The 25,474-nt window shown below is 50.7% G+C and overlaps 3 protein-coding genes across 3 annotated transcripts in view; 1 reads left to right on the top strand and 2 right to left on the bottom strand.

The window, feature by feature from the left end:
• Positions 1–5,134: 5,134 nt before the first annotated feature.
• On the top strand, positions 5,135–10,897 carry LOC309365109 (class II histocompatibility antigen, M beta 1 chain). Its single transcript, XM_081903270.1, has 6 exons — positions 5,135–5,653; positions 5,842–6,126; positions 7,249–7,533; positions 8,435–8,551; positions 9,073–9,108; positions 10,001–10,897. The coding sequence occupies exons 1-6, from the start codon at positions 5,593–5,595 to the stop codon at positions 10,006–10,008; spliced, it is 792 nt and encodes a 263-aa protein (XP_081759396.1). The 5' UTR covers positions 5,135–5,592; the 3' UTR covers positions 10,009–10,897.
• On the bottom strand, positions 10,483–23,623 carry RING1 (ring finger protein 1). Its single transcript, XM_081903133.1, has 7 exons — positions 23,478–23,623; positions 22,262–22,345; positions 21,291–21,451; positions 19,426–19,641; positions 15,585–15,881; positions 13,828–13,996; positions 10,483–12,498 (listed from the first exon to the last, which is right to left on the bottom strand). The coding sequence occupies exons 2-7, from the start codon at positions 22,337–22,339 to the stop codon at positions 12,397–12,399; spliced, it is 1,023 nt and encodes a 340-aa protein (XP_081759259.1). The 5' UTR covers positions 22,340–22,345; positions 23,478–23,623; the 3' UTR covers positions 10,483–12,396.
• Positions 12,170–25,474, bottom strand: part of HSD17B8 (hydroxysteroid 17-beta dehydrogenase 8) — a 31,752-nt gene continuing 18,447 nt past the window's right edge. The window contains exon 10 of the transcript XR_014165922.1: positions 12,170–12,182. The gene's annotated coding sequence lies outside the window, so the exon portion shown is untranslated. The remainder of the gene's footprint in view (positions 12,183–25,474) is intronic.

Below are 25,474 nucleotides of genomic sequence, written 5' to 3'. Positions count from 1 at the left end.
CTATCTGTAACATTAAGGAAAGGTTGGGTTACACAGATTACATCATGAATACATTAAGGAGAGGTTGGGTTACATCGGATTAATATAAGGAGGAGGGAGCGGGGAATATGCAGAGCTGGAGATATGCGCAGATAAGCGCTTCCTGAGTGTATGCATAGTCTGTCACCTGGCATTGCCCGGAGGAAAGGTTTGGCAGAGTGATTTGACAGGATTAGGGTCTTGACACCTTACTTGAGGAATTAGGGAGGACAGGGGAGGGGTGATGGAATCCTAGAGAAATTGAGCAAATATATTGTAGTGAAGAAGACATGCCCCCCCCTTCCGTAACAGTCCCCCATTCGGAGATAGATTTGCATTAAAGTTCTGTAAGAACTTGCAAATCTTTTCTCCGCACCCTAAATCTCGATGAAGGTATGGGTGCCCTGTGAATGGGAATAGGATCTAATGGAAAAGGAGGTGGGTTGAGCAGGGCAGCAAAGGAGGGAGCAACACGGACCAATACAATGTACACGCGTGTTATATAGATGTGCGCTAAATAATAACTTGGTATCTACCATACCAGATGTGTGGGTTTATGCAAACCTGAGGGGGGCTTGCAAGCCATGCCTCTTAAGGTCATTTGCAAATATCACATCACAGCTTCACCTCTCACCTTTTAAAACTAAAGAGCAAAGCTAGGCTGAATTTCAACTCCATCACCACACCAGAATTTAAGAATTACCCTGCAATGCTTGCGGACACATGTCCTTCCACACAGCCACAAATTGGGAGAGTTGAAAGGAACCCTGGGGTCATCTAGTCCAACCCTCCAAAATATAGGGTTCACAGCAAGATTTCACAGCAAGGTTTGTACTACCAAAGAGACACACACATACTTATGTACACAGGCACTACTGGGGAACAGAGCACAACCAATGCTCCTATCATGTACTAAGGAAGAGGAAAAATAACAGTATCCAGCTTTATGCAGAGCCCTCTAAAGAAAGAACAGTTTTCCTAAGATAAGATAGGAAGAGAATCTGGGAGAGAATATTTTATAAGCATAGGGTTATTTCAGTTGATATACCCACTCAAATAATAAAACCAGTCCTGGATTTGATTTAAACGGGATACAAAAGTTAATAATGTCTCTGCATAGGAATAGTATGCGTAACTACGATTTTTAAAATAACGATACATAGGAAAGTGAGATGTCGGGTATTTTTGGCAAAGAATGTGCCCCCCCTCCCTTGTTGAAGGAAGCTTACTCAGGAGTAGATTCACTTGGCACAGAAGTAAGGGGGGGGGACCTGAAAGAGACTGAAACAAGTGGGGGAGGTATTTTCCAATAAGAAGCCAGGAAACCCTGGTTGATCTTAGAGACTGGTATCAGGACTGGACTCTATAGATAGACAATTGTTGTCTATCAAAGCTTCTACCTTTTATTAACAATTTTATTAGAAGGAACACCTATTTTCATAGGCATGAAATACATACACTGCATTTTAGCTTGAGAGAGCAGTTGGCTCAACTAGGCTTTTGCAGCAGAAACATTAGTTTCTTCACAGCATATTTCAAAATACTGGAAAAAAGACTGGAACACGGATGTAGAATCACAAACTCAAAGGTTGCAACATAACATTATCTACCATCAACTTAAAATCATACTCCTCACTTAAGCTACTCGGAGAAAGACTCTTCGGAGCCTCTCTCAAATAACAAACATTTGCACCTTTCATTCTCATTTTGGTTCCCTAGATTTAAATTTTGAAGCAAGCTTGCAGTTTAAACTATGCACACTTAAGAAAGCCAGTCTGTCAGAGACGGAAGCAACAGACAACACACATAACAGATAACATGTAAACATATATATTCTCATTATTTAGTTGGTTATTGCAAGGAGTTGGGCTGCTCCCTTTGGCTTCATTAAGTGAAATTAGTAGGAAGGTCCCACATGGTTTTAAGAGCCTCCTTGCCTCTTCAAACACAACCAGTTAACCAAACTGGCAGGGCTCACAATGCTTAATTGACTGGGTACCCCTTTATATATGCATGCGTTGTTGTTGCTTTTTGTTGTTTTTTTCTCTTTGGGGGGGTAGAGAAGGGAGAAAGAGAGGGGTTGATTTGGATTTGGGTAACTTGTACAGGGAGCTATTTAGGGTTTTTCCTTTTCCTTGTTGCTTGGCAACTTCCTAACAATTTAACGAGCTTCACCCACTCGGTTCCTTTTTCTATTCCTTTCCTATTTCCTATTTAATAACCTGGGGTCCTTTTCCACTCTTCCGATCCCGCCCAATTCCTCATGGGCTATCCCTCCTGGCAACCTCCTACCTATCGTCACAATCTCAAGAAAAGAGGCCCTACTGAACGCCCGCACCATGCGGTGCCAGATCGGGTGAACCCTGGATAGAGTTTTGAACCGAAAATCCCCCTTGCTTTTGGAAGAAGGCTCACGCACGATACACGTGTTACGTGGCACCGACCAGTGCGGCTGGGATTGGGATAGAAAGCCAGACCCCTTCCTGCCCCCTCCATAAGGGTGCTCGGGAAGTTCGGAAGAAGAACTCCAGCCCCTTGCTTTCAACTGAGATGCCCGTTGCCGAGAGTCGGCTGTCTTTCCAAGCCGGGTCTCTCCGTCTTACTTTCGGACTCTCAATTGGTGCGGCTGACTGGAGGGTTTGAGAGGAGAAAGTGATAGAGCTCAGAACCCCCCTTTTCGGTTGAGCAGCAATCCACGGTCTCTCTCACCAATTGGACCAAGAGATACGCGAGAAGGAGCGATAGAGAGGAGGGCAGAGAATTCAGTTGCCAGGAGACTTCCACCCCCTTCCCACCAGTGCACTGGATTTTCCTTTTCCTTCCTTATACTCACGCGTCCTTTATGATGATCCCGGGATCGATGAATAAGCTGGCTGGATCCCTCTTTGCTCCCCGGCTGAACTCCTGGGGCTTTCGATTATCGCCCGGAAGATGGCCGGGGGTCCAAAGGATCTTCCCAGGCAAAATGACCTGGTGCCGGCTGAAGATTTCGGGGGGCCCGGTCAGCAACGCGGGAGAACCGCATAACCCACGTTGGGCGGCCAACTGTTACGGCAAAAATCTGGGTGCGAGGCTACACTGCCACCCAGCTCGTCGGACTAAATGTCCGCGGGTCCCTGCGGAAGAAAAATGAGCTCAGCTGGACAGGAGCAAAATGCGGAGATCCAAGGTTTATTGCGCAACAGGTTCAAGACGAGATTGAACAGCGAGATTGAACCCCTCCCCTGTCCTCCCTAATTCCTCAAGTAAGGTGTCAAGACCATAATCCTGTCAAATCACTCTGCCAAACCTTTCCTCCGGGCAATGCCAGGTGACAAACTATGCATACATTGGCCATTGTCTTCCCATCTGGCACTCAGGAAGCGCTTATCTGCGCATATCTCCAGCTCTGCATATCCCCCCTCCCTCCTCCATATGTTAATCCGGTGTAACCCAACCTCTCCTTAATGTATTCATGATGTAATCTGTGTAACCCAACCTTTCCTTAATGTATTCATGATGTAACTGGGATGTATTTTGCACTGTATTCTGGGACATGGTGGGAGTTTCAAAAACTCATGTCACCCCTTTCTCGCTGTTCAATCTCGCCTTGAACCTGTTGCGCAATAAACTTGGATCTTCTGTAGTTTGCTCCTGTCTACGGCTGAGCTCATTTTCTTCCACAGGGACCCGCGGACTTACCGGTAGTCTGACGAGCTGGGTGGCAGGGTAGCTCCGCACCCAGATTTTATCCGTAACATAAACTTTCCCCATTCTTGATTAAAGAGGTCCTTTTCCTGGTTTCTAATTCTGCCTGTAAGCTTTGCCATCTGGACATCGTTGTCCAACCCCCTGCAAAACACAGTCAGTCGCAGCCAAAGCAGCACGGCTCCATCAGTGCCGGATTTCCGTATAAGCTTAGCAAAATCCCCTATTTTGGCTGCTAGTCCCTTATTTTCGAGGCTGCTGGTCCCTTATTTTCAAATCTGTATGTTGACAGCTATGATGCCACAAGGGCTGCAAGGATACTTCTGGCTCAAAATGGAAACATCAGGAACTTCCAACATTGGAAGATTGGCAGGTTAAGATGGTGGCGGACGCAGAGATGGCCAAGTTGACGATCCGTAATCTGCGTGATGAACTGTTTCAGGAGGACTGGAACAAATTCATACTTTATATGAAAGAAAATCGTAAACACCTGAAAACGTTTGCAGGCTTGAAATGTTTTGCAATGTAAATATAAGGAACTGATTTAACAAGGTGAAATATTACAATAAGATAGAAGGTGATTATAGAAACTCGAAGACTAGAGAAAGGTGTGTGGAAGTCAGAAAGAGGGAGGGAAGGAGGTCGATGCTCTTATAGAGTAATGTATCAAGTTATAGAATTGTGTAACAAAATGTGATTGTGATCAAAGTGGAAAATTTAATAAAAATCATTTTTTTTAAAAAAAAGAGAGACCCGTCCCATCTTTTCCAAAGACCTCCCGCACAGTCCCCCACCCCCGGAACCCGAGCGCCAGCTTCCTGACGCTTCGCCCGGCTCCTTTGCAGGGCGAAAGTGAAAGTGGACCCGAGCCAAAGCGCCGTGGGGGAGGGGAGGGAAAGAGGAAGCGTGAGGCGGAGGGGGAGGGGGCCCTGATTCTATATGTGGCGGCGCCGGGCGGTTTCGGATCCCCTCTGGCTGGTGGTGGTTCTGCAAAATGCAAAAAGCAACGACCAAACAGGAGCTCTGGCTCAAGCAACTGGGGGCCGGTTCTGGCCCTCTGAGCGCCCTGAGATTCCTGCATCGCAGCGGGTTGGTCTGGATGACCCTCGGGGATCCCATCCAACTTAATAGTGGAGCGAATTTCTATGGTTTTTATTATTGTTATTATTAGGGCAAGGCGTGTGTAGAAACCTCCCAACTGCGGCCCTCCAGGCCTCGCTGCCCGGCCCTCGGGACTCTGCTCAGGCCACGCCCCTTCTATCCAGGCCACGCCCCTCGCCGGCCCTGCTTTGAACCCCGGGAAGCCGGGATGGGGGGCAGAAGGGGGACAGGGAACTAGTCTGTGGCCCCAGGATAAAATGCAACCCGTGCTCTGCCCCCTTCACAGACTTTCCTCCTGAAAAACCCCGACGGCTCCTCTCTGCCCGGCGACTGATGACGCGCCGGCGGGCGGCCTCCCCATTGGCTCCCCGCGGGACGGGGGATTTCTGGCTTCTCCCTTCCCCCAGTGTGGGGCTGAGGTTGGGGGGCAGAGTCGGCTCCCCTGGACGCGGCCAGAGCAGCAGCTGCAGCAGAGGAGATCCTTCTCTCTGAGGAATCCCCTCGAGCAGCTGGGATCCAGAGACAGCGACCCTCCTCTGGAGGGAGGAAGGGATCCACTGCCCCCCACGCAAAAAAAGATTCCCCAAAACTACAGTGAAGGGATCCAGGAGAGCAGATCTCTCGCTGGGATCCGGAGGCTGGTCAGAGCTGGTGATCCGGCCAGAGAGCGCAGAAACGAAACCAGGGATCGCTTGCCAAGTGGATCCCTAGGAGCGCGGAGAGAGATCCAGAGCCTGCAAAGCAGATCCTCCTTCTTCCTCCTCCTCCTCGCCCAGCGGAGTCAGGATGCGGCCTCTCGGGGCGGCTTTGGCCGGCCTCTGCCTGGCGCTGAGTTACCTGCCAACAGGTAAGGCTGGGGCGGAAAGGATCGAGAGATCCGGGGGTCGTCGGAGGCGGAAGTTGCAGCCCGACCGACCTCGCAGGGTCGTTGTTGGGGGGGGGGCTGGAAGAGGGAGGGGAGACTCGGCCTTGAGAAAAAGGTGGGGTGCAAATAACCCACCGCTCGACCCCTTAACCCTTTCCCTGCCGGCGCAGGGGCTTTCGTCGTCCAGCTGCAGGAGGACTGCTTCCTCTCGGACGGGGGTCGCGCCCTCTGGCTCAACTGGACGGTGGCCTTCAACAAGATCCCCTTCATCTGCTTCGAGGGATCCAGCGGGAGCTTCGTGCCCTGCGGCCTGGGCGCCTACAGCCCCTGGGACCAGCTGACCGCCTACTTCGCGGACCACCTGACCGCCGTCCTGGGGGCGCAGATGAAGGGGGAGGCCCAGCGCTGCCAGGGGCAGGTCCACTCGCTGTGGGGACGGACGGCGCTCAGGAAGAGTGAGTGGGGGGCGCCGGGGCCGGGGGGGGGCGGGGAGTAGCAGCCCCAAACAGGTGGTACCTGGAGGACGCCAGGTGGGGAAAGTGGGGTGGCAAGTGGAGGATGAAGTGAAGGCTGTTGGAGGATGGATGGCGCCTAACAGATTGAGGTTGAATCCTGACAAGACAGAAGTACTGTTTTTGGGGGTCAGGGGTGGGTGAGTGTGGGGGATTCCCTGGTCCTGAATGGGGTATCTGTGCCCCTGAAGAACCAGGTGTGCAGCCTGGAAGTCATTTTGGACTCACAGCTGTCCATGGAGGCGTAGGTTATTTCTGTGTCCAGGGCAGCTGTCTCCCAGCTCCATCTGGTACGAAGGATGAGACCCTACCTGTCCGTGGACTGTCTTGCCAGAGTGGTGCATGCTCTAGTTATCTCTCGCTTGGACTACTGCAATGCGCTCTATGTGGGGCTACCTTTGAAGGTGAGCCGGAAACAGCAATTAATCCAGAATGCGGCGGCTAGACTGGTGACTGGGAGCAGCCGCCGAGACCACATAACACCGGTCCTGAGAGATTTGCACTGGCTCCCAGTATGTTTCCGAGCACAATTCAAAGTGTTGGTGCTGACCTTTCAAGCCCTAAACAGCCTCAGTCCTGTATACCTGAAGGAGCGTCTCCACCCCCATCGTGCAACCTGGACACGGATCCAGCGCCGAGGGCCTTCTGGCGGTCCCCTCATTGCGAGAAGTGAGGCTACAGGGAACCAGATAGAGGGCCTTCTCGGTGGTGGCGCCCGCCCTGTGCAACACCCTCCCTTCAGATGTGAAGGAAATAAGCAGCTATCCTATCTTTAAAAGACATCTGAAGGCAGCCCTGTTTAGGGAAGTTTTTAATATTTAATGCTGTATTGTTTTTAACACTCAATTGGGAGCCGCCCAGAGTGGCTGGGGAAACTCAGCCAGATGGGCGGGGTATAAATAATAAATTATTATTATTAAGTGGTGTGGCAAGTGGCGGCAAGTGACTTGGCTAGTGAAGGCAAGTGGTGTGGCAAGTGATTATCCCACCAGGAGGCATGCAGCTGAGCCAACCCACAAAGGATCTAATGCGGATTCTGATTCTGTACCCCCCTCCTCTCCACAGCTCCCCCAAAGGTCCGGGTCTTCCCTGTCATCCCTCAGAACACCCCGGAGTCCATCATGTTGGCGTGTGTCGTGTGGGGCTTCTACCCGCAAGACGTGACCGTCACCTGGCTGTGGAACGGGGGCCCCCTGAAGAACGGGACGGGCCCGCCGGCAGTGCCCTCCAGCAACGGGGACTGGACCTACCAAACTCTGCTCACCCTCCCCGTGGACCCCCAGCAGGGAGGCACCTACACCTGCCAGGTGACCCACGTGAGCCTGAATGAAACCCTCACCAAGGACTGGGGTGAGTGACGGCGGGGGGCGGGGCTGGGCTGCTTCACGCAGCACAGAGTTCAGCTATGGAACTCCCTGCCACCGACGTGGATGGCTTTGAAAGAGAATGGCAGCCTCCCACTGGATTCCCCAAATGCCTCTGTGCATGTGCAGAATGTCTCTTCGCCCTCCCTTCCAAGTGACCACAATGAGCCACCAACTAACTTGAGATCTGGAGGAAAGGTCCAGCTGCAATTCCTGCCTTGCAGGGGGCTGGCCTAGATGGCCTCTGGGGGTCCCTTCCAAGCCCACAAGCCTAGGATTCTATGATCTCGCTGAGCCTTGTCCGCACAGACTGGCAGCACTGGCTCTCCTTCTGCACACCAAGCATTTATTTATTTATTATTACCTCATTTATTTATATAATTTAATTTATATGTCGCTTTTTGAGGGGGGGGACGACTCCAAGCAGTTAGTAAGAATGATAGAATTGTAGAATTGGAAGGGACCCTGAGGGTCATCTAGACCAACCCCCTGAAATGCAGGAATCTCAGGTAAAGCGTTTCCTGCCAGATGGCCAACCAACCTCAGCTTTAAAAACCCCAAGGAAGGGGGGGGGAATAGAACAACAAGTAAAAATCTGTGATGAGCGATAAGCAGATTGAAACACCCACCCACATCTGCAGAAACAAGAATGCTTTTTCGCAGGCGCCTGGTATCAAGAGGCAGGGAGTTCCACAGGGTTCGGGAGCTGCCACACTGAAATGCTGATTCCTTATGAAGTCAGGACGGGTGTTAGGTGGCAGCCCCAGCCCCACAGATCCAAGCGGTTAAGAGGGTGGGTGGGTGGGGGGTCAGAAAACCTCCCGCCCCACAGGTGAGGAAGGCGACCCACATTTAACAGTTCCCTGCCATTTCTGTTTCTCCCTCAGCGCCAGGCCTGGCTCTGGACCTCCGGTGGAAAGTGGGGGTCTCAGCGGGCATGCTGGGGGTTGGCATCCTTCTCCTTGCCGTGGGCACGGGCCTTTGGAAGAGGAGATTCCCTGAAGGTATGGGCCAGAGGAGAACATGAGCTGGGGGGATGGGGTTTTGCTTTTTGCCGAATCCTTAAGATTTATACACTGCTTTATTGCCAGTTCCTTAAGATTTCTACACTGCTTTTTGCCGAATCCTTAAGATTTATACACTGCTTTTTACCGGTTCTTTAAGATTTATACACTGCTTTATTGCCAAATCCTTAAGATTTCTACACTGCTTTTTGCCGGTTCCTTAAGATTTATACACTGCTTTTTGCCAGTTCCTTAAGATTTATACACTGCTTTATTGCCGAATCCTTAAGATTTATACACTGCTTTTTGCCGACTCCTTAAGATTTATACACCACTTTTTGCCGACTCCTTAAGATTTATAACTTGCTTTTTGCAGATTTCTTAAGATTTATACACTGAAACCTCTGAGCTCCCGTCAGCTTGGGCCCCATTGATGGGTGACCCCTCAGGTGGGCGGTTGGGTGGGGTTTTCTTGGGGGCCGTTCTTTTTGCTGACTCCCTCTTTCTCTCTCCACTTCCAGGCTACGCCCCCATTGATGGCAGCACCTACCCAAATGGTAAGAGCACCTTTGCTCCCTCCCTCTCTCCTGCTTAGTTAAACTATGGAACTACCTGCCACAAGAAGCCAACTTGGGCAGCCTTGCAATGTTCCTTGGCCTGATCCTGCAGGCTCTGCTCGCGTTCTTAGGACGACAAATTCTGGCTGAGCATCGGGGTAATTTTTTAAGGGTTAGGGCAGTTGTTTGGAGGGGAAAGGGGAGGGGTCTCCCTTCCAGCAAAGATCCCACAGCCAGCCTTCAAGTCCCCCACCCTCCAGTTATTCCAAGGATTGGGTCCACTCGGGCCCCCTGCTTTCAGAGTCAGCAAAGTGAAAAGCTTCTGGGAAATCTCTCCTTCCCTCCTCTCCCTATTGCATTTATAGCAGCACACAGGGGTCTCTCTCCCCCCCCATTTCACCCCGTACAACAACCCTGTGAGGTAGGGTAGGCAGAGAGAGAGAGAGAGAAAGAAAGAGATTGTGGCCCCCCCAGGTCACCCTGTGAATTACACAGCTGAGTGGGGATTTGAACTCTGGTCTCTCGCAGGTCCTAACTTTCTCAACTTTGAATTTTATTGTTATCCATGTTTTAACACTGTATTTTACGCTGCTTTTACAATCAAGTGTTTTAAATTTGTTGTTAGCTGCCCTGAGCCCGGTTTTTGAACCGGGAAGGGTGGGGTATAAATAAAAAATTATTATTATTACACCACCCTGTCTCCCACAACAACCCTGCCAGGGAGGACTACAGAGCCAGATGTTATACAAGAGTGCCCCCCAGATGTGACAGCAGGGGGGGCTTGGCTTGGGACAGAGAACCACAAAGGGGGGGGTCGCCAAGCAGAATAAAAGCTTTTACTCCCCACTTCCTGCCATGAACCTCTAAATTCCGACACCCTCCTTTTCTGCAGGTCGCTAGCCCGACTCTGAAGATGCCTCTCTCCCCAAACTCCCTTCGTTGGTGATTTCATCCTGGATCCATTGGGGAGAACCCAAACTATCGAAGGGGATGCCACCAACCCTGGGCTTGCTGCTGCTTCAAAGACCCTCCAGAGACCCCCACCCCAAAGCCCCAAGGGGGTCCCTTGAGCCCAGCACCCTCCCCACACCCTGCCTCCTCCTCTCACCCCTGTCTAAGTCGCCACCTCCTCTTCCTCCTTTGCAGCAGCTGATTAGAACCACAGAACTGTGGGGCTGGGACCCCGGGAGGTTCTCTAGACCAACCCGCTGCAGCGCATTGTGCAAAGATGCCCCTCCTCTATTCCCCCCCCCTGCCTGTCATCAGGTACAATTGAGCTGGGATTCCTGCACTGCCCGGGGTTGGGCTTGATGACCGCTGGGGGTCCCAGCTGTACAATTCTTTGATTCTGTGGGAGAGGAACTCTTTTTTAAAAATCCACCCGTGGGGCTCCTTCTCTCCAGGTTTTTAAAGAGAGGTTGTGTGCACATCTGTATATATGCTTTTATTAAGACTTTTCATTAAAATAAAAACTAAGGAGAAAGCGAAGGTCCCGGGTACGGGTTTGGCGGGTTCACCTTCCTGTGTGTGGGACAAGATTTTCCTGCAAAAGAGGACTTTGCATTCAAACCATTTCTTACTTGCTTTTCTTATGCTGCACTTCCTGCATTGCAGAGGGTCCGTCTAGATGGCCCCTGGGGGCCCCTTCCAACTCTGCCCTCGCAAAGCAAGCCCTTTTCTCCAAGGACCTTCCGCCGTCCTCTTCCTAACCTGCCTGCCGTCGTGCGTTCGGGCTTCATTTTTTAAAGGAAATTTATTGACACAAAAATAAAGGGCAAAATGCCTTCGGGCGTGCAGTGTGGTTTCTCTCTTTGCCTTCGGGGTCCTTGCTGCCCAGGGCTGCCCACTCTGACCGGCAGCCGATTCTGACTTTAGAATTCCAGGCGAGTTTTGTGCTTTCGGCAGCCCTGCTTGGAGATGCCACCGGCAGGATTTGAACCCAGAACCTCCAGGTGCTCTAACCACCCAGCTACGGAGGCCTCCACCCCACCCTCAACCAACTGCATCCTAAGCAGAAGGGGTTTTTAAAAGGAGTCCCAGAGCCGTGTCCAGAACCAAACGGGCAGCTCAGTTTTTAAAATATTCTTTTTTAGGGGGGAGAAATGTACCTTTGCGGCTGCTAAGCTCACAAGCACCGAGTGTGTGTTGAGGTCTGCGATAGAGTTTGAACCCGGGGCCTCTGTTCTGCAGTGCAGAATAGATGTCGGGCCCCTCAGCCACAGGGCTGCGTCCCTGCCGGACCCTTCGCCCTTCCAAGCAGGTGTCCAACACAGCTGCCTTTGCAGAGTTAAACTGCAATTTCCCACACCTTAACACAGCATTTGGGGTGCGGAAACACAAAAAGGCGACCCGTCTCCTGTGTTGTGTTGTCACTGATCTGACTATACCTCTCAGTTTGTGGCAACAAAACACCCCTGGTCTTTTTGGAGTAGCGCGCACAGGAAGAAAAAAAAAATCCAGTTCCTTGAGATCTAGCAACTTGAGATTTCCCCGGGTTTGCCAGAGGCCCGAGAGAGAGAAGGGGTGAGGAGGGCCCTTTGCTCAAAACCTCACACGGCAGATACCTGCCGGATTACGAGGCAGGGCCAGGGGCTCCAAGCGCCCAGGTAAGGCAAAGGCTTTCAAGGTAGATACAGCGAGGTCGCAGGTTCCAGCCCCTTAAGGAACAGCTGCATATTCCTGCATTGCGTGGGGTGGGACTAGAGGACCTCTGGGGTTCCCTTGCAGACCTGCAATTTTGGGATTGTGGGGTCTGCGTGCCCACCTGGCCCTCCCCCACCTCCTAGTGAGAGAGAGAGAGGCTCCAGTCTTTCAAAGAGGCAAAAAAACTCCTTGATGAATTAAATTCCACAAAAAGGGGGGGGGAGATAACAGCTGTAAAAAGGCCAGAGAGAAACATCTGGTCCAAGCAGCAGCAGCAGCACCCCATCTTGCCCCCCCCACCATTGCAAGGCGCCCCCCCTCAATCTTCCCTGCTCAGGGAGGGGGCACCCGTCCTTTGGAGAAGCCAAAACAGAGAGGGGTGGGATGCCATCACGCTCCCCTACCCCCCAGCCTTCTTGGGGGGGCATCAGCCTTTTCTGGGTGGGGGGGCTAAGTGTGCCAGAAGCGGTGGAGTGGGGGGGGAGCAGTTTCAGCCATTTCGGCACCCCCCCACCCCTTGCAAAGCGCTTTCATTTCCTTCTTCCTCCTCGTCGTCTGAGTCCCCGTGGCGGTGGGGGGGGGCCATGCCGGTGCCCCCCTCTTTTGCTGTTACCCCAACAGTCTTGTGCGGGGGGGTCTCGGCCCTCATTTCTGCTCCTTGGTGGGGGCATAGTACAGCTCCAGGGGCTTGCTCAGCTTCCAGTACTTCTCGTTCACCAGCTCCAGCGTGACGGATCCGTTCAGGGTCTGCAGGAAAAAGGAGAGGCGGTGGCGTTGGGAGTGCAGAACTAAGAGAAGCCCCCCCCTGCCCCCTTTCACCACAGACGAAGGGGGGGCCTATCAGCACAGCTGTCAACGTTTCCCTTTTTAAAAGGGAAATTCCCTTATTCCCAATAGGATTCCTCGCAAGGAAAGGGAAAAGCGGACAGCTATGGCTATCACCTTGCAGCGAGGCAGGCCATTTCCCCGCAGAAACGTTCTTTTTTTATTTTCATGATTAAATCTGCATGCCGCCCTGTGCCTGTAGATCTCAGGAGGGGTTCGCAACATAATGAGATTGGCAAAATGTAATTATCATGGGCAAGAGGGAGAGATGTAAAAGATGGGTTTCATGGGATAATATGCAGTTGGAAAGGCTGAGGAAAGAACCCAGGGAGTTCAGAGAAATCTCTAAATATGGATATATGTTTTGTAATGTTAAAATTCTTTAAATAAAAATTATTTCACCACCACCAATATAAAGAGATTGGCAAAATATGACATTCCCCCATCTGCACTGGCAACCCGCCGGCAGCTGAACAGAAACCTGCTTAGGCAAAAGTTCAGCCTCGCCTGGAGCTTCTCGTATATATTTATGTCATATGAAACAAAGAAAACTGAACTAGTCTAATGAATAATAATAATAATAATAATAATAATGGAGTGAAAGAGGAGAGAAAGACAAAAAGGAAAAAAAGGAAAAAGATAGAAATAAAATAAAATAAGCCTACAGATTCCTTTTCATTTATGTCTTTTAACCCCATTACTTTTTACACGTTTTGTGGGCCTGGGACAACTCGGTGGGTAGAGCAAGAGACTCCTAATCTTAGGGTTGCGGGTTCGAGTGCGGTGCAGGGCAAATGGCAGCGGGTTGGACCAGCTGACCCTTGATAGTGAAAACAATCATTGCATCCCCTGTTTATTTTAAGGCTCGGACGGAGCCGTTCTCCCGTCGTGGGTTTGAATGATGCGCCATTTGATCTTTACCCCTGCAAACAGCTTAGAAGCCCTTTCAGCAAGCAAACGGTATATGGATTAACCGCGAAATATATTTCTATGCTCTTATTGCATCGTATCAAATAAAGTAGCCCATATAGGAGAAGAAAAACCCTGATCCTGGGACCCCCCCCCCAAAAAAAGCTCCTCCCCCAGGGAAGTTCAACTTGCCCAACCAGGCAGCAACCGGTTCTGTCTCTGCTACAGGGCCTCGAACCCAGAACCCCCTCAGCCTGTGGGGTGCAGCACCCTTCATCCCTCGGGGGTGGGGGGAGACCCTCCCCGTCAATGTCCTGCACCCCCCCCCCGTCCGGCTATTACCGTGAAGGCCCCCCCGGCCGTGGTGATGTAGATGGTGTACTGCTTCTCGCTGACGTCCTCCAGGGCGGGGGCTTCAGACCCGGCCCCCGGAGCCTCTTCCAGGGCGATGCGCAGGGCCAGGTATTTGGAGAGGTGGTCCACCGTGGCGTTGGCTGTGGTCTTGACGTACCTGGCGGGGAGGGGGAGGCAGAGTTAGGGGCACGGGGAGGAAGTTGTGGGGTGGAGGGGGGGTCTTAGGACTTGGCGGTGGGTTCCCCTTCCTTGGAGATGCTAGAACGAGAGGCTGGGCTGGAGGTTGGACTGGATATTATTATTATTATTATTATTATTATTATTATTATTATTATTATTAATAATAATAATAATAATATATTATTTATACCCTGCCCATCTGGCTGGGCTTCCCCAGCCACTCTGGGCGGCTTCCAACAAAATATTAAAATACATCAAACATTAAAAGCTTCCCTGTAATACTAATAATAATAATAATAATTTATTATTTATTATTTATACCTGTTGCAGGAATTTATGTACAGGTTGGGGGGGTTGCCCCTCCAGCAGATATCTTGCACATGCAGCCCACTACCAAAACCAGCACAATCGCTTCTGTGACTTTTGTGATTTGTCCCCACAAAACACTTCGTCACAGTTTCTTCCTATCTATTCAAAGGGCCTCTGCTGCACGATACCAAGTGTAAGAATTCACTGATCAATGTATCTCTGTACTGGCTCACTGGGAAAACTTCAGAAATTCATATAGACAGGTGAGCTCAGCTCCTCAGCAGCCCCTCTGCCTGAGTGATAATTCCTGGCATCCTGATACCTGAGAGCCATTCCAGAAATAACAAACCGAGTTGAAGACAAACTTGGCTGGGAAACAGGGAAATGTAAATATATTTTTTGTTACACTTGATGGGTGTTTGGTGGAGGGCAAGGAGAACCATGGGGCAGGGTCTAGGATGCTCAGATTACTGCCACCAGACCTCCCCTTTCATGATGTAACCGTGATGTAGTTTGGGGGGGTGTAACATGGGGATTAAGGTAAAGGGATCCCTGACCATTAGGGCCAGTCGTGGCCGACTCTGGGGTTGCGGCGCTCATCTTGCTTTATTGGCCGAGGGAGCCGGCGTACAGCTTCCAGGTCATGTGGCCAGCATGACTAAGCCGCTTCTGGCGAACCTGAGCAGCGCACGGAAACATCGTCTACCTTCCCACCAGAGTGGTACCTATTTATCTACTTGCACTTTGATGTGCTTTCGAACTGCTAGGTTGGCAGGAGCAGGGACCGAGCAACGGGAGCTCAGCCCGTCGCGGCGATTCGAACCGCTGACCTTCTGATCGGCAAGTCCTAGGCTCTGTGGTTTAACCCATAGCGCCAACCGCGTCCCATAACATGGGGATTAGCAGCTAATAAAAGTTTGGGTTCTCTCTTGTTCGGGGCTTCCATCTTGTTCCACCTGGTGGCAGGTGGGAGTTCTCTTGTGACAGTCTTCCATCAAGACCAAGCCTACTGATTGCTGTTTTGCTCTGGTCTTCTTGGCTGGTCCCCTTGTTTTTTGCCGTCGGATTTCTCCGTTAACATACCCTGCCCATCTGGCTGGGCTTCCCCAGTCACTGGAATAACCCCCGGGGGTCCCTTCCAGCCCAACGACCCCCCGGAAACCTTCCCCAACACCCGAGGTGGCCTCCCACTGGGGTGGGTGTGCTCGGGAGCCCCCCTGGACGGATCAGGAGTGTTCCCACTGCCTGCCGCTCACCTGGTCTGGGCGTAGGTTCCCTTCTCCACCAGGACGGGGTGAGGCTGGAAGACCAATTCGATCTCGCTGCTGCCGGGCTCGGCGCCTGGTTCGGGGCTCCGGCGGCCCCCCTCGTGCGAGGTCTCCGGCTCGGCGCACGACTCGTCCGAGGCCCGGGAGCGCTTGCAGCTCGGCCCGGCCTCGATCTGGCTGGGGGCCGAGGCGTTGCTGAGGTGGGAGCGACTGTCGCAGTTGTCCTCCGCCCCGCTGAAGGTGGTGTTGTCCGACTCTTGGGGGTGCTTCCGGGCACGCTGCCCCCTGGAGGAAAGAGGCGGGAGCGTCAGCCACCAACCGAATTAAACTAGCAAAAGCTCCGGCGGAACTCCCTGCCTCATGATTCCATTGTACAGTTATGGTTATGTTCATTTGTATCCTGCCTCTTTCCCTGGCAGGGACTCAGGGCAGCTCAAACCCAAAGCAGAAAGAGCTAAAAAAAACATTGGGGTGGGAGAGCTGCCGTTAAAAAACAACTAAGCATTAAAAGGATAAATATATGGTCTATTAAAGGACACAGGTTTATAGGATTCTCCAAAGCTGGTTGGAAGAAGAAAGTGTGGCCAAATGACAACAAGCATTTCTCTTGCATATTATTAATCTTGCATTATTATTAATTATATTAATAATATCACCAGGTGTCAAAGAGAATAACTACCAGACTTTTAGAAGACATCTGAAGGCAGCCCTGTTTAGGGAAGCTTTTAATGTTTGATGCATTACAGTATTTTAATATTTTGTTGGAAGCTGCCCAGAGTGGCTGGGGAGACCCAGCCAGATGGGCGGGATATAGATAGATAGATAGATAGATAGATAGATAGATAGATAGATAGATATCACTCAAGATATCCCTCAAGTAATTAAGGAACAAAAGAAGAAAAGGCACACTAGCCTGGGAACTTCCTCTCTGCCCAGAACATTGGAGGCTATACACCACACCCCCTCAACAGTATTTATAGGAACTCAAACACTGAGATCCTGCTCTGTTCCAGTAACAAGAAGCCGAAAGCACCAGCCTGAAGATGACGAGTGAGACCTCGTCGAAACGTCGCCTAGACACCCCAACTTTTACACGGGAAGACACCCGAGGACACCAAAACCTGCATATATATATATATATATATATATAATTATGATGATGATTATTATTATTCCCCAGACTGGACTCAGGGCAGTTTACAGATAAGATAGAAAAAGTGGAAAACATCATAGAAAAGACAATAGAGAAAAAGCTATTAAAAACTTGTGTGTGTGTGTTTGTGTGTGTGTATGAGAGAGAGATTAAGAATACAGGTAATTTCAATCAAAACATCACCACATGATCCCACTTACAACGCCTTTAAAGAAATCTATGAATTATTATTAGTATTATTGCTGCTGCTGTTACTGTTGATAGCTGACATTCCAGATGGATGAACCCTGGTGTGCGTTCCAAGCCTACCATCCCATGATTCTACATGTCTGGGTAATAATAATAATAATAATAATAATAATAATAATAATAATAACAACAACAATAATAATAATAATTCCTCTATTATTAGATTTCCTAAGCACCTCCTTTCAGCACTAGATCCCAGGGAAAGTGGCCTCAGCATAGAAATATTAAAATCAAGCAATTTACAGCCGGAAGCAGAAGAAGTCGAGTTTCTTGGCAGAAAACACACCTAATAATCTTCACTCCAGACGCCCTGGGAATTGTTTTCTCTGGAGGATATACTTAAGCATTTATTAAAGTGAACGAAGAAATAATCTGCACGGCATTTTAAGAAATAATCCCCTATAGCAATTGCAGAAATGTGCCTGTCTTTTGCTTTTAGTCTCTCTTTTCATAATATTATTGTCAGCTTTACCCTGTGTACTCCCAGCCACTGGTTTTTTATTTTTAATGAATGCATCATACTATTGCATGAAGACGACGTAAGAGACTTTTATTCATTAAGCAGCACATAAAGGTAAAGGGACCCCTGACCATTAGGTCCGGTCGTGGCCGACTCTGGGGTTGCGGCGCTCATCTCGCTTTGTTGGCCGAGGGAACCGGCGTACAGCTTCCGGGTCATGTGGCCAGCATGACTAAGCCGCTTCTGGCGAACCAGAGCAGCGCACGGAAACGCCGTTTACCTTCCCGCTGGAGTGGTACCTATTTATCTACTTGCACTTTGACGTGCTTTCGAACTGCTAGGTTGGCAGGAGCAGGGACCGAACAATGGGAGCTCACCCCATTGCGGGGATTCGAACCGCCGACCTTCTGATCGGCAAGTCCTAGGCTCTGTGGTTTAACCCACAGCGCCACCCGGGTCCGTTTAAGAAGCACATAGATCCTGCTAAATGAAATTAAATATATGCCCCCCCATCTACTCTGCCATCCTGTCAGCAGCTGGCTTCAGCATCTGCCTGCAGCATGTCAACCTCAAAAACAGGTGGGGTTGCTTTTAAATTATTCCGGATGCCCGAAATGTGCAGAAATGTTTCTACGTGTTTATTTATGGCGTTTTAACCGGAATCGTTTTTGCCATTCTGATGCCCCTCCCTCTCCCCCACCCTCTGGAGCTCCTTTCGGAAGAAATAAATCGTAAATAAATTAAATAAATAAACGAGCTTGCAAATTCCATCCACTTCTGCAAAAAAAAAAGGAGGGGGGGAGGTTCCAGCTGCTTTTGTATTCCTATAGAATCATGGAATCGTAGAGTTGGAAGGGACCCCAAAGGTCATCTACTCAAACCCCCTATAAAGCAGGGATCTCAACACACAGCCCACCACAATCCAATAAGAAACCAAACTGGACCCTGTTTAGCTTTCCAAATGTAAAAGCAGATTGAATTTTATATATATATATATTTATACCCTACCCATCTGGCTGGGTTTCCCCAGCCACTCTGGGTGGCTTTCAAGAGAACACTAAAATACAATAAGCTATTAAACATTAAAAGCTTCCCTAAACAGGGCTGCCTTCAGATGTCTTCTAAATGTCTGGTAGTTGTTGTTCTATTTGACATCTGGTGGGAGGGCGTTGCACAGGGCAGGTGCCACTACCGAGAAGGCCCTCTGCCTGGTTCCCTGTAACTTGGCTTCTCACAGTGAGGGAACCACCAGAAGGCCCTCGGTGCTGGACCTCAGTGTCCGGGTAGAACGATGGGGGTGGAGACACTCCTTCAGATATACTGGACCGAGGCCGTTTAGGGCTTTAAAGGTCAGCACCAACACTTTGAATTGTGCTCGGAAATGTACTGGGAGCCAATGGAGGTCTTTCAAGACCGGTGTTATGTGGTCTCGGCGGCTGCTCCCAGTCACTAGTCTAACTGCCGCATTCTGGATTAACTGCAGTTTCCGGGTCACCTTCAAAGGTAGCCCCACGTAGAGCGCATTGCAGTAATCCAAGCGGGAGATAACCAGGGCATGCACCACTCTGGTGAGACAGTCCGCGGGCAGGGAGGGTCTCATCCTGCGTACCAGATGGAGCTGGTAAACAGCTGCCCTGGACACAGAATTGACCTGTGCCTCCATGGACAGCTGTGAGTCCAAAATGACTCCCAGGCTGCGCACCTGGTCCTTCAGAGGCACAGTTACCCCATTTAGGACCAGGGAATCCTCCACAGCTGCCTGCTCCCTGTCCCCCAAAAACAGTACTTCTGTCTTGTCAGGATTCAACCTCAATCTGTTAGGCGCCATCCATCCTCCAACAGCCTCCAGTCCCAAAGAACAAGGTTGCGCTGGGAAGACCCAGAGGAGATCCGAAAGGGATCTGGCTGCTAATCTCGAGAGGAGGTGGATCTCTCTCTCAGGGCCCCCCCTTCCTGAGCCCCCGTACCTGTTCATGGCCTGCATCTTGAGCCCCTCCTCCATGCTGCTGCGCAGGGCCTGCTGGTTGTGCAGGCGGTTGAGCTTGGCCAGGACACGGTCTTGGTGCGCCTCATACTCGTCCCGACTGGGGTAGATCTTGGAGATGAGGGCGTCAAAGTTCGGGTCGGGGCGCAGGGAGCGCTTGGAGACCAGCTTCTTGCGGCAGGTCGGACACTCCTTGTTTCTGCGGCGGAGGAAACCGGGGAACAAAAATCAAGGTGTGGGCCGAGCGCGAGGAAGCAGCAGGAAAGGGTCGCGGGGCTGCAGCACTTGGAACTCCTTGCTTTAGAGAAGGTAGGACTTGAACCCGTGACTTCGAGTTAAAAGAAAGGGAATTTCTTTTCTTTTTTTCCTTTCTCCTTCTGTGGTGGAACTCCTATTTGGGGACTTCCCTGGCTTTTTTCTGGCCCATGTAGACCAGTCTGGTTTTTAATCCCCAAAAAAGTTTTTGATTGGGTTCTACCAAAATGAGGCTGCATTTTAATGTCTTAATGTTGCATTTTATTCTTGTTTTTAAAGCTGTATTCTAATCAATCATTTTTATATTTGGTGTTAGCCGCCCTGAGCCCGGTCTTGGCTGGGGAGGGCGGGGTATAAATAAAATTATTATTATTATTATTGTTATTGTTATTATTATTACTACTGCGCAACACCAGGGAAAAACTTTCTGGCGGTAAGAGCTGCTGCTTCTCGTTGCTTCATGCCGCGTGAGCGAGATGAATAAACAGCCAGCAATAAAAGATAATGGGAGAGGATTTCTCCCAGCAAATTATTTGTCAAAATTACAAATACCCAAATACAGACGGTCATTTACCCTCGCTAGATTCAACGTGCTGCCATCTGCCTTATTGAGGGCAGATTCGAGGGTAAACCATAATACGCGGAAGGAGACTGCCCCTGCGGCTGGATGGAGGTAGAAACTCTACGGGGAGATACGCTCGGTATTTATGAAAAATCTCCAAATGAATCCGAACTTCAACGTCTAAAATCCCTGGTAGGGGACAAGGATCCTGAGGCCATGTTAAGGGTGCCCAAATTCTGTGCGATTGCCATAAAACTTGGGGAACAAGCTGTGCTATCATAATAATTAAGGTCTTAAATGATAACTTTAGGTTATATGTTAGTGACTAAGTTTTAATTTGCAGTGGATGCTCGGGTTGCGAACGCGATCTGTGCAGAATGCAGGTTTGCAACATGCAGCGGCACGTCTTGCGCACACACGGGTTATGACTCGGCACTTCTGGGCATGTGCAAAGCGCAATTTAGCACATCTGTGCATGTGCGACCCCTGAAACCCGGAAGAAATATGTTCCAGTACTTCCGGGTTTTGGCGGGTCTGTAACCTGAAAAAACACGACCTGAAGTATCTGTGAAGAGAAGAAGAGTTTGGATTTGATATCCTGCCTTTCACTCCCTTTAAGGAGTCTCAAAGCGGCTAACATTCTCCTTTCCCTTCCTCCCCCACAACAAACACGCTGTGAGGTGAGTGGGGCTGAGAGACTTCAAAGAAGTGTGACTGGCCCAAGGTCACCCAGCAGCTGCAGGTGGAGGAGCGGAGACGCGAACCCGGTTCCCCAGATTACGAGTCCACCGTTCTTAACCTCTACACCACACTGGTATGACCCAAGGTATGACTGTATATATTTCAAAACTGTTGCTTCAATGGTCAGTCATGGATTTCGGACCAGGTACCCATTTGTAGTCGGGCCAAATTCGCCACTAGCCCCGGACAGCTTGGGACCAGCTCACTTGCGGGAACTCGGGACGGGCCTTCCTGGGACCTGCCTCTCTGCCGCCCCCCTGAATGCCGCCACCCCCCAGGGCCCCACGCACCCGCTCCGCAGGGCCGTCACGATGCAGTCGGAGCAGAACCGGTGCAGGCACTCCTTGGTGGTCATGGTGTGCTTGAGCATGTCAAGGCAAATGGGACACATCAGCTCACTGTGGAGGCTTCGCGGGGAGACGGCAATCTCCGTCCCGTCCATCACGGCCTCCTGAAAAAGAGAGAGCTTCCTTACTCAGCTTCCAGGGAGCAAAATGGGAGTGGGGCCGGCCTTGCAGCGGGTTGAGCTAGATGACCTCTGGGGTCCCCCTCCCAGCTCAACAATTCTACAATTCAGCTGAGATTCCAACTCTACGATTCTGTGATTCCAGAAGCCCACCGGCAACCACCCTGGTTTTTTTGCTGGAAAAGCTCGAGAATCTATTATTATGAATCTACTCATGCCAAAGCATTTGCGAACCACTTAATTTAATGCTTCCAAAATCTCCAGGCAGCGGACGATAATGAAAACGATCAGCACGAGCGCAAAAATGCAATGGAGAATGAGTAAACAATAAACAAAAAAAACAGCAGTGAGCAGAGAAATAAATAAAAACAAAGGATTTGGACAACTCAGAGAGTCTTATCGATTATCGACAACTTATTAAATAGTGTAGAAACTCTTAAAGGTAAGAAGGAATAAAACTTCTTAGCAGGAAGCACATTAGCGCAAGATACCCTTCCAATTGTGTTTTTTCCTCTAGCAAAGTACAAATAAATACCTAAAAGGAAACAAACTGAAGGCAATTAAAAAATAAATAAATTACAAAAACTCCCACCACCACAGCTACCGAATTTGTGATCCCCTTAAAATCTGGGACCTGGAGAGGGACTTAGAAGATCTCCCCACTAGACCCGGATATTTGTGGGGTGGGGAAGATCAAGAGAAAGGGGGCTCTTCCAAGGTCCCTCGTGGCCCCTGCCCCAAACCCAGGCCCACCCCCCTGGCGTCAGGCCTGCTCTTCCTCCTCCTCCTCCTCACCTGCGGCGTCCGGTGAAGTTCGTACAGGCTGAGCTCCCAGGTCTTGCTGGCACTCTGCACGTTGGCCGGCGTCGCCATGGCGGGCTGCGGGTTCGAGGCAGGCAAGAGAAGCGCAGTTTAAATTCTCAGAGAACTGTCGGGTCGGAAGGGGTCCCGAGGGTCATCCAGTCCAACCCCGGCACCATGAGAGCCCCGCCCAGCCCTGTCCGTTCTCCCAGGGGCCAACCGGGTGCCCCAAAGGGGGAAAAGCCCAGAAGTGGAAGGGAGCTGAGTGCAAAAGCAGCACCAGCGCACAGGGCTGGGAATGTACCAAGACAGGCAGAGGGGGGGATTGCCAGCCTGGCAGCCCCTCTGGGTTTCTTTGGACTCATCCAAACACGGGAAGGGGGGTTTCTCCCGCGATACAAGCAGCTGTGTGTGTGTGTGCAAAGCAGGGTTCTCCTACGGTGTATGTGTGTCTCTGCCCCACCCCCGTCGCAGATCACAAAGGGGCTTACCCCTAACCCCTTGGTCCTCCGTACATGCTCAGAGGCACTGCTCCTCCTCGTTTATAAACGAGTTTTAATCTCTTGCTACTCTGACTTTTTGGAGGTCTCAGATTAGCGCTGTTCCCTCTTCTGCTTGACAGATCTCAGAGCTGCGGGTTCCAGCCCCACGTCGGACCAACCCCCCCCCCGCGTTACAGGGGGTTGGACTAGATGACCCTCAGGATCCCTTCCAGCTATACCGTTCCATGATTATTCTGGGATGTTGTTATTCATCTCTGCGCAAACCATTCTGAGGTTGCTGCCGCCGCCGCCGTTCTGTCTACAGATTAAGCGGCAACGAACTCTTGTGATACGTCTGTATAGGAGAGATAAGCGCGCGCACTCGGACTCTGCACGTGCTCAGGGGCAACCCCCCCCCTCTGCCCCTTCCCTCAAACTTCACCAAGCGGAGGAACGGGACTGGGGGGGGGCTGTTCCGCGGGAAGATTGGGAGCTGCACTCTGCACGTGCTCAGAGACCCCCAGTCCTTTGCCAAAGGGGATGGAAAAACCGAACCAGCCCCGGATCGGAGCAGCGTTGCAGCCCAGGGGCTCCGGGGCTGGAAGGGAAGCGCGCTCGGCTCTCCTTTGGGGCAGGACGGGGGCGCCCCCCAGACCCCTCCGCCCCCCAGGGAGGGGCTCCAGGGCTCCCTCTGCCCCCTCCCCACTCCGGGAGGGGGATCCCCCTACCTGCTGGGATCCCCGGGATCCCCGGAGGCGCCTCTCCGTCTCCTTCTCCGTCTTCTTCCTCCTCCTTCTCCTCCTCCGGAGGCGGGAGAGGGTGGGAACCTCCGAGGACGCGTCACTTCCTCTCCCCGCCCCCGCGCTGACGTCACAGAGCGCAGAAAGAGAGAAGGGGGTCTCCCCACCCCCCGCCCCGCCTCCCCCGCCCGTCCGCGCGCGGGCCAGGCAGGCAGGCGGCTGCTCGTCCGGTGAAGCCCGGGAGCTGGACCGGTGGGGTGGCTGGCTGGGGGGGCGGAAAGGGGCCAGAAGAGAGGAAGGAGGGAACACACACCGCCCCCCACTTCAAGGGAGCGGACCCCCCCACCCCCAAGACAGCTTCCCCGGGTGGACAGCAGCCTGCGCCGCTGATGGATCCGTCCCGGGTCACTTGGGGCAGATTTAAAGCGACGCTATTCACTGAATCGCAGAATGGTGGAAGGGACCCCCAGGGGTCATCCATCCCAACCCCTCGCGACGCAATCTCCCCCTGCTGCTTTTTCCGCTCGATTTGTGACTCAGCCTTCGAGATGCTCGCCGCAAATATTTACATGACCGGCGAAAAGGATGGAGAAGCCTTGAGCGTAATGAAAAGCAGAAGAGATGTGCTTTGACTTACTTATTTTTACTTGCTTAATTACTTACGTGCTTGCGATTTATTTAGCAAAACCCAGAAACCGCTTGACTGCGGAAAACCTCAAAGCGGCTTACAGGAAAAGACCATAAGATTATCAGTTTTAAAATACATATTCTTTACTGGAAAAATAAAAAGCACGTAATTACAATCGTGCACAGAGTCAGATCAGACACACAAAAAGAAGAAAATTGATTATCAATAAGGTTAATGAGATGATCAACGAAGTTAATCAACTGTGACAACTTGGCATTTTTGAAAAGTTGAAATAACAGTCGGCCAAAAACAGATTAAGACTTATTTGGGGCGGGTTATTGGGTTGTTCCTGTTTTTATTTTGATTATGTATTCTGCATGGGTTTTGGGGTTTTTTGGGTAATTTTATCTTCTGAACCGCCCTGAGACCTGCAGGTACCAATAACAAACTTGGTCTCTAAGGTGCTACTGGAAGGAATTTTTTGTTTGTTTGTTTCGACTACGGCAGACCAAGACGGCTGCCTATCTGTAATTAATAATAATCACGCCCACTTTCTAAATATCTGGGCAGGCTCGCCTGAATGGAATCGTTTGGACAAGGAACCCTGTTCAGGGAAGATTTTGATGTGTGACCCAGCCAGATGAGAAGGGTACAAATATAATAATAATAATAATAATAATAATAATAATAATAATAATAATTAGGATCCTTGCCGGGGGCTGGACTGGATGACCCTCAGGCGCCCCGGAGTCCATGGGGCTCCCGGCATCCCCACGGCTATTGTCACAGCAACCCTGCCAGGTAGGGTGGGCTGAGCGGACGCGGCTGCCCTAAAGTCACACACCCAGAGAACTTCACGGGAAGATTTGAACCCAAGCCTGAGACCAGCACTGTTGCAGAGGATTGGGGGGGGGGAGAGGGGGAGGGAAATATGGGGAGGTCAAACTGGGCTGGGGGTGATTACCTTGGCAACACCCCCCTCCCCAAATAAGAGTGTCAGAAATATTCTTGAGACGCATGGCAAGGACAGGGCTTCTGTCCGATGCGAAATCCTCTTGTTCCTTTCTTTCGGCTAAAGAAGAGACATATTATTATTATTATTATTATTATTATTATTATTATTATTATTATTATTATTATTATTATTACCAAAACCGAAAACATTCGTTTTGTAACATAAGCCTATTACATAGCTGACCGGATTAAAATATACCTAATTGCTAGAGACTTCCCTTTGCTATATATAAATGCAACGCAACTAGAAAGCTAGACATATTAGACATTTTTATAAATTCCCCTCTCCCCCCTCCCCTTCACCCATGTGTGATCTCAATATTTTTTTTAACTTCTTCCATCT

This window comes from Podarcis melisellensis (genome assembly GCF_964234715.1).
Source record: "Podarcis melisellensis genome assembly, chromosome: 2".
Taxonomy (NCBI): domain Eukaryota; kingdom Metazoa; phylum Chordata; class Lepidosauria; order Squamata; family Lacertidae; genus Podarcis; species Podarcis melisellensis.
This window is presented reverse-complemented; position numbering and strand designations above follow the sequence as displayed.

Excerpts from the sequence above, each read along its gene's own strand:
- RING1 (XM_081903133.1), bottom strand. The coding sequence starts at position 22,339 with ATGGCGACGCCGGCCAACGTGCAGAGTGCCAGCAAGACCTGGGAGCTC. Across the intron at positions 19,642-21,290 it reads GTGACGGCCCTGCGGAGCGG|AAACAAGGAGTGTCCGACCT; the intron begins GTGCGTGGGGCC and ends CCTCCGCCGCAG. Across the intron at positions 13,997-15,584 it reads GGAACCTACGCCCAGACCAG|GTACGTCAAGACCACAGCCA; the intron begins GTGAGCGGCAGG and ends CCTCCCCGCCAG.
- LOC309365109 (XM_081903270.1), top strand. The coding sequence starts at position 5,593 with ATGCGGCCTCTCGGGGCGGCTTTGGCCGGCCTCTGCCTGGCGCTGAGT. Across the intron at positions 5,654-5,841 it reads GCTGAGTTACCTGCCAACAG|GGGCTTTCGTCGTCCAGCTG; the intron begins GTAAGGCTGGGG and ends CTGCCGGCGCAG. Across the intron at positions 8,552-9,072 it reads GAAGAGGAGATTCCCTGAAG|GCTACGCCCCCATTGATGGC; the intron begins GTATGGGCCAGA and ends CTCCACTTCCAG.